The sequence below is a fragment of the Rhododendron vialii genome, chromosome 3a, assembly GCF_030253575.1.
Source record: "Rhododendron vialii isolate Sample 1 chromosome 3a, ASM3025357v1".
Lineage (NCBI taxonomy): Eukaryota > Viridiplantae > Streptophyta > Magnoliopsida > Ericales > Ericaceae > Rhododendron > Rhododendron vialii.
In genome coordinates this window covers 23,535,685-23,544,099 of record NC_080559.1, presented here as the reverse complement: position 1 = coordinate 23,544,099, position 8,415 = coordinate 23,535,685, and the positions used below count along the sequence as shown (strand labels likewise).

Below are 8,415 nucleotides of genomic sequence, written 5' to 3'. Positions count from 1 at the left end.
CATTTGGGAGGATGAACTTTGATCCTCTAAATATAGAGGATGAAGGAAAAAATAAAGGATCTCCTCCAAATATGTGTTAGAGTTGAGAAATAGAGTGTTGGGTTGGAGTTGAGATAAATAGTACAATTTTCTAAACTTACTTTTCAAATAAAATAGATTAATTTGATCCTCTCAAATAGAGATTTGAAGGGTGTTGGATTGGAAATGCTCTTAGACCATATAAAACAGTTACATCTCGGTCGCCTATCTTAACAGTCAACGGTTAACATTAAATTCTTATTTTCACAAACCTAATCAATCAAGAACACTTTTGAACGATTGCAATTGGATGAACCGGAGAGAAGCCAAATTCTTACGCGTCCAGATTGTGCACTGCATAGGATTCATACCCTTTTCCCAGAGAGAACGTGTGCACTTAAATTGGCGTCCAATCAGCGTTGAGAACAACTACTTCGGGTGTAACCTTGCATTCCCTTTGGTCGGAGTCTCGGAGAAGGAAAAAAACAAATGCCCGGGGACAAGATTCTGGACGAATTTGGATTACACATTGGTGTGGAGTTTATTTCCAAATATGTAGACTTCATACTAATGTGTGATTTAGATTTGTGATCAACTTTGTCTTAGTAGGGCATTGAATAATTTCTCGATTGGCAATTTAACATTATAGAATTGATGAACATTATTTAACCACAACTCCGAACAAAACTACGTCCATAGTTGTTGTGGGAAGATATGTATATATAGAGTTTCTCTTAACATTAGCCTTTTTAAACTTGGCTGGATATCCTCATCTCCCCCTCCTCTCTCTCTCTCTCTAGGATCCCCTCCCTCTCCTCTCTCTCTCTCATTTCCGCCAATGAAGGGGACCAAGCCCGCGCCCAACCTCATAGCCCTCAACAACTCCCATTCCCTTAGATGACTCCAGTCATCATCTCCGCCGCCACCGCCATAATAATCACCCTCCTCGCCATCACCCTCTCTCCAGCCCATGCCCTAGGCGGGTCCGCCACAACCCTCGCCGTCATCTACAGCTCCGCCACCGTCTGCGGCATCCTCGCCCAACAACAAACCCAGCGAATCCAATGCTGGCAGCCCAACTTAAACGCCCAACAACCCATCACTCTCTCTCCAAACACCACGTCCTTCGACTACATCGCCGGCGGCCGGAACACCCTCTGCGGCGTCAGGTCCGGCGGCGCCAGCCTCCTCTGCTGGGACTCCAACTTCACCCCAAAAAGAATCTACAACAACGACACGGCGCCGTTACAGGACCTCACAATGGGCGACGACCAAATTTGCGCCCTCACAAACACTAGAACCGTCAAGTGCTGGAGAGGAGGAGCTAGAAACTCTGCTCAATTCCCTAATGGGTCTGCTCAATTTCAGTCAATCTCATCTGGGTCAGGGTTTGCTTGCGGAGTCTTGATGAATAACAACAGGGTTACCTGTTGGGGTAGCAATTCAACAATGGCGAGTTTTATTCAAGCCCAGTTCGTTAATTTATCCATGTCGAGTGTTTTTGTTGGAGTCAGTAGTGCTTGTGGGTTGAATCTCTCTGGGTTTGTGATCTGTAAAGGAAGTAACGATTCTGGTCAATTGCAAGTTCCATCCAATTCGGCTTTCGAGTACTCTGGTTTGGCACTCGGGGCTAATCATGTTTGCGCAACTCGTAGATTGAACGGTACGGTCATTTGTTGGGGTGCCAGTGGAAAGTTTTCAAGTAATTCAACAGAGGGGGTCTCGTTCGAATCGATCGTGGCAGGATTTAATTTCACCTGTGGATTGACTACGAGTAATTTTTCGGTCATTTGTTGGGGGCCTGGCTGGCCTAGTGATTCAACTTCAGGGCTTAGTCTTCCATTACCCAAAATACTCCCAGGGCCATGTGTTGAGTCCAATTGCAGTGATTGTGGTATATACCCTGAGTCTCAAAGCCTCTGTTCTGGTTCTGGCAATATATGTAAACCTTGTGGTATAAAAATTCCAATTCCAGTTCCACCGCCACCATTCCCACCACCACCAGCTGTCACTCCCACTCCATCACGTCCATCTAGGGCTCTGAGAAAGGGTTTATTAGCTTTCGCGATCGTGGGATCGGTCGGAGCCTTTTCGGGTTTTTGCACCATAATTTACTGCTTGTGGACGGGCGTTTGTTGTGGGAAAAAGAAGATTCACAACTCGGTGCAACCAACTGTCACTCGGTCCAACTCGGTTCCCGGCGGCGGCCAGCCGTCGAGTCCCAGCCCCGTTTCCAGGTCCTCCACCATCCGGCGTCAGGGGTCGAGAATAATGCGGCGGCAGAGGAGCGGAACCTCCTCCAAGCACACCGAGAGGGCCGAAGAGTTCTCCTTCAACGACCTGGCGGCCGCCTCGGACAACTTCTCCCCGGCGAACAAGCTCGGCGCCGGCAGCTTTGGTATAGTTTACAGAGGGAAATTATGGGACGGGCGGGAAGTGGCCATTAAGAGGGGAGAAACAGGGACGAAAACCAAGAAATTTCAAGAGAAGGAGAGCGCTTTCGATTCCGAAATAGCGTTTTTGTCTAGGCTTCATCACAAACACTTGGTAAGCCTTGTTGGGTATTGCGAGGACAGAGATGAGAGGCTTTTGGTTTACGAGTACATGAAAAATGGAGCATTGTATGATCATTTACACGACAAAAACAACGTCGAAAAGAGTAGCAGCGTGTTGAATTCATGGAAAATGAGGATCAAAATCGCCCTAGACGCGGCTCGTGGGATCGAGTACCTCCACAACTACGCGGTTCCACCGATCATCCATCGCGATATAAAGTCCTCTAACATTTTGCTTGATTCGAATTGGACTGCTAGAGTGTCTGATTTCGGGTTATCGTTAATGGGTTCGGAGTCCGATAGGGGTTTCAGACCGGCAAAGGCGGCCGGGACGGTCGGGTACATCGATCCGGAGTACTACGGGCTAAACGTGCTGACGGCGAAGAGCGATGTGTATGGACTCGGGGTGGTGTTGCTTGAGCTCTTGACGGGAAAGCGGGCGATATTCCGGAGCGGTGGAAGCGGGGGAGAGCCGACGAGGGTGGTGGATTACGCGGTTCCGGCGATTCAGGAGGGAGAAATGGGGAGGGTGTTGGACCCGAGGGTGGGGCCGCCAGAGGTTAGCGAGGCGGAAGCGGTGGAGCTGGTGGGGTACACGGCGTTGCATTGTGTGAATATGGAGGGGAAAGATAGGCCAAGCATGAGTGATATTGTGGCTAATTTGGAGAGAGCATTGGATCTTTGTGGTGATAGCCATGGCAGCATCTCCAGTGGTCCAATCTCCATTGCTTCAGAGTGAAAGGGAAACAAAATGCAAAATTTGATTTTTGATATTCTTCTTCTTCTACTACTTTTTTTTTGGTTTTGTCATTTTTTGTTGGCTAATTTATTTTGGATATAGTTTTGGGGTGTAAAGAGTAGTGGTTGGGCTTAACATGAGCTGTTAGTTTAGGATTTTGTGAGCACTGACAGCCACAAAGCAGCATTGGTAATGATCTATTTTTTCCCAAGGAAATGATTCTTCATAATATCTGTTTTGTCATGGCCCTCTCTCTCACTCACTCTCATGTTCATGAATCTCTTACTCATAGTAGTTGTTAAAGGGCGAGAGAGGCACACTAAGACGCAAAGTTCTGCTGTGGTCTAGGCGCAAGACACGATACTAGGTGTTGCCATTATCAAAGCAAGACACACTTTGGCGAGAAAAAGCCATGAAGAATACATAGATGTCAAATGTACTCAATTTACAAAAAGTGTGTGTTTGGGGGGTGAAGAAAGAGTGGAAACAGCTGTTCACTATTTCTAAAAAAAAATCTTATGTATTTGTTTGTGCAAAAATCAAGAACTAATTTATATATTACTCCCAATCAGCGGCACTTATACATAATTGGATGTATCTACATATGTAGAGACTAGAGAGAGACTCGAGTCTTCAATAGACTTTGGTTGCAAATTTCGAAGAAGAAGAAGACATAGAGAGAGTCAATTTCGCTGAAGAGGACGAGTGCGTTGCACATTGGGTCGATCTGGCAAGTAGGAGAGCTTATCCGGATGGTAAGTCGTCAATCGGGTCTTCGATTGCCCTGGGTGAGTCGTCAGTGGAGTTCTCAGAGTGAAAATTCACTTTGATACCGCACTTTTTTGACACTTTAGTATCATTATCCGATATCTAAAAACAAACATGTTAGACGACAGCGGACTTTCAGACTAAATTTCTCGGGAGCATTGTCAGGCGATCATCTCCGGCATTCAGTCCAAGTTGCAACTTCCTGAGATTTTGCTTCACCCATTTAGTGGGATGTTCCGTCTTCTTGTTGCCCCTTGTGTTTTCTCTTTGCTTCATAATGTACTTAGAAAAAATAATCGCAATAATAATTATAATAAAGAAATTAATTTTTGTGTTCCACTTTTATACACAGGTGCTCAACTTTGACATTCAATACAAAGTGGAGCGTCTGCGTATATTTTTGAAGCGCGAAAATCAATGTCCTGATAATAAACAACCATGTGAATACAGTGAATCACATCGAATGAGTTCAGACAGGGGTACATGAAAAATTCTTCCTCTTTGGTTTTCCCATTGCCACATTTGATATGATCGGTCAACAACAGATAGTGACATATCCACGAGAGTTGTCTGTGTGTTAGACGTTCTAAGGTGCATTCACATAGCAATTTTGGTACTCCCACTTCAGAAAGTTTGAGTGCACAAGTGTGAAAGCAAGTCTGGACGATGAGAAGCCCCCAAAAGTTAGTTAATTGGGATTCGATTCTTGAAATAGGGCCATGATGAAGTAATTTATTGTTAATTTTTAAGTTTCGGAGTGAATGATCTATCTTTAACTGGATCGAAGAAAAAAATCAGTTACAGTACACACAAACTGGCCCGGCCCGTCGAACAAAGGAAAATACTCCTACTACCTACTGTGGTCCAACCTTTTGATAGACAAATAGGAGTAGTATATTTAAAGCTCACACTTTGGGCTGATTTTTAAAAGTGTAGGAATTTGACTTTTGACATATTCAATAAAAGCAAGCAGTCAATTAATGCAGAGGGGAGAGAGAGAGAGAGAGAGAGAGAGAGAGAGAGAGAGGGGAAGGTAGAGGATGGTTTTCTTTCTTTATAATCCGAGAATCAAACGCCTTTTAATGCATAGTACTAATTTCGAGGACCCACGTGAGACTCTTTGTATAATTCATTGAATCCGACGGTGCCTCGAAACTTAAATACTAGTAGTAGTAATTCGATGATTCATTCACACCTTCAGTTGAAGAATCATAAATATTAGCAAAACCTAGAATGTGATGAATAATAGGATCTCTATAAATAATGATGGGTTTATGGGTGGCCGGTGATCCACCTCATCTCCCTTCAATTCTTGTTGGATGCTACATTAATTATGATTTGATAATGACGTATTATCCACCTCGTCCCCATTTCCTTAATGTTTTTAGTATTTTTGTACGTAACTACTTATTTTTTGCTTTATGAGACAGATGCGAAACATAGCCTAATTCTGTACAAAATCTATGCACATAAACAAAAACCACCACGAATGAATCATTCATTGAATTCACCTCCACCTAAAAATTTAAGGAAATGATTTTGTCACACCATTTTTTGATAATGCCACACCCTGCAAGTGTATTTTTGCACCAAAAAATACACTTGCAGGGTATGACATCATAAAAAATGTGTGACAAAATCACTGCCCAAAATTTATTTGGTGATTTTGGGACATCATGTGGTAGATCAGTTCTACACTAACTCTGCAAAAATGTGTGGCATATGAGGGTATTGGGGCACTGCCATACAGTGTCCTGAGGACATGAAATAATTTCTGAGAGATGATGGTCATGCAGATTTAAGAATGAATTTGCAGTATCTAAACGGTTAACATTCTTCCAATAATTGTACTTGTCTACCTTTGTCTTGGGAATATTCAAGGTGTAGGTGGCACATGGCGATTGATGAGCAACTTCAACCAGACCAAACATTTCCAGCCACGTGGCAGATGACCGCTTTAGCGGGAACACTGCCCCGTGGCATTCCGAGAACACTGGATTATTTCTCCAATTTTAGAAATTTGGGACCTTAGAGATTTTGGCTGGTCTCGAATTTGTATTTTTTTTTCATTGCTTCGGCTACATAAGAGCATCTCCATCATTTATTCAATTTTTTACTCAAATTTAAATAAAAGCTTAGTTTGATATCATTTCTTCCGGTGGCAAACCTATGTTGTACCCAAATCTGGTTGAGCTGGGCGTTGAAATTGCTGGGAATTCAATTGAATGGAAAAAGTGTAAATAGTAGTGAGCAAAAAAGAGCCATTTCAAATTTGGTGCAAGATTTGGTTCTCTATCAAATTTGATGAAAAATTTGAGTAAAACCTAAATTTGGTATGAGTTTGGGTAAAGACCACAGCTCCAATTTTGGAGGTTTTTATTCAAATTTGGGTTTGAATTTTGAGTAAGAATTTGAGTAAGGAGTGAAGATGCTCTAACAAAACTTTTAATCATTCATTGATTCGTAGTTGATAGAGATGGTACTACCCCAAATTGATCATAATTTAATTCTTGAGATTAGGTTAGTCGAGGTGCACATAAATTGATCCGAATAATCCTGGTTGTCGGGGAGAGAGAGAGAGAGAGAGAGAGAGAGAGAGAGAGAGAGAGAGAGAGAGAGAGAGAGAGAGAGAGAGAGAGAGAGAGAGAGTATTACCTATTCCAGGACCAGAGAGAGTGTGTGTATTACCTATTCCACGACCCAAGTTCCAGTCCAACACCGGAGTATCAGCATATAATATGCATGGCTTAATTTTCGTGTGCACGTGCTGTGTTTTATTCAGATGTTTCTTTTCTTGGGACTGTGTCTCCGCTGAGTAGTAGCGTGTCAAATATGAGCTCGAAGCTGAAATTGTTGGAAAAACACTTCTTTAATTAATTAATTAATTTATTTCATTATTAGTATTCAATTAGTACATAAACAAATCCACACAGCGCCGCTGAAAGCTTCATCAACTCTAAAGGGCAAAACCTCTCCATGCCGACCCGCCCATTCTCTAATCATCCCAACTAACTCAATTATCGAACCATCAAGTTCTTCTCAAAAGCATGCAGTTGGTCCAAAATTAAACCACTTTTCTGAGAATTTTTAAATCAAAAAGTATAGCTCTTCCATGACCCCAGAAGACTAAATCATCGAAATCATGATAACAATTAATAGCACCAACAAAGTGTCTGTTTATATTTTTACTACAAAGGTTATAGTAATAAGCAATGTTATGAAAATCGCTAGGCGATAGTCGGTGGAAAAAGAGCACCTCTTAGTTGTCTAATTTAAGCGTTGACCACCACTCGGTGCCTAAAGAGGGACTAGGCGCTGACTAGTCAGCCGGATTTTAGAACACCGGTAATGAGTTGGTAAGAGATGATGTATATTTCATTTGTTATAGAAGTCAAATACAATGCTTTCAAGCTTCTACGGAGACTAGGAAATCAACAAATAAATCCAAAACTTAGACCACTGCTTCAAGCTTCTTCTAGAACATTGGTTGTGAGTACTAGTCATAAAAAGAACAAGAAAGATAATTTATTAGTAGAAGATGGTCCGCCCAAAGAAAGTTAAAATGCACTGACCTCTATGTTAATTCTTCCGATTTGGAGTATACATTGAGATTTGGTTAGATCAGGGGGTTTCTTCTTCTTTGTCTCGTAACCACAATAAATTGCTACAGCCATAGCCAACAGAAGGATATAACCAATAGAGGGAGAATAATGTTATGGACACAACTTTAAAACACAGCTCCAGATATACGTGTGCCTCGAATTGTTAGATGCATATGAGCCCACATACATCCAAATGCTTACTTCTACCGCTAAAAAAAAGAGAAGAAAAGAAAACCTGTAGTCTTGAGCTTTGTTTCAATTCTTTCGTCGATCGCGTCTCTTTCTCCGTTCGGGTACAAAATGTTCCAGCATCCGGCTCCTTATTCTAAGAGAGATAAGCAACATGAAATTTGATTTTTAGCTCAGTGAATTGATTCACTAATAAAAAGCTTCAATTAGCCCAGTGAGCGTTCGCCAATAGAGAGAAGGCATGGTAAATAATCAAGTAAGAAAGACAGAAAAAAAATAATTTCTTCAATAATTCTGTCATCACGAGGGCGGGCGGGCTTGGCGCAACGATAAAGTTGCTCCAATGTGACTTGGAAGTCATGGGTTTGAGTTGCGGAAACAACCTATCTGTTTGCAAATGGTAAAGCTGTGTACATCAACCCTTCCCTAGACCACGCAATGACAAGACCTCATGCATTGGGTTTGCCCTTTAACTCTGTCATCAAGCGATAAGAATAAACAAAACATGAGTTAAACCCTAAACTCTGATATCTATAGAATGAGC

At 42.2% G+C, this 8,415-nt stretch overlaps 1 protein-coding gene across 1 annotated transcript; it reads left to right on the top strand.

The window, feature by feature from the left end:
• The first annotated feature begins 771 nt into the window (after positions 1–771).
• On the top strand, positions 772–3,420 carry LOC131320552 (putative serine/threonine-protein kinase-like protein CCR3). The gene has a single exon (XM_058351279.1). It carries the CDS (start codon positions 916–918, stop codon positions 3,310–3,312), a length of 2,397 nt encoding a protein of 798 aa, XP_058207262.1. The 5' UTR covers positions 772–915; the 3' UTR covers positions 3,313–3,420.
• Positions 3,421–8,415: the final 4,995 nt, after the last annotated feature.

What these genes read in the sequence shown, in the direction of transcription:
- LOC131320552 (XM_058351279.1), top strand. Translation starts at nt 916, where the DNA reads ATGACTCCAGTCATCATCTCCGCCGCCACCGCCATAATAATCACCCTC.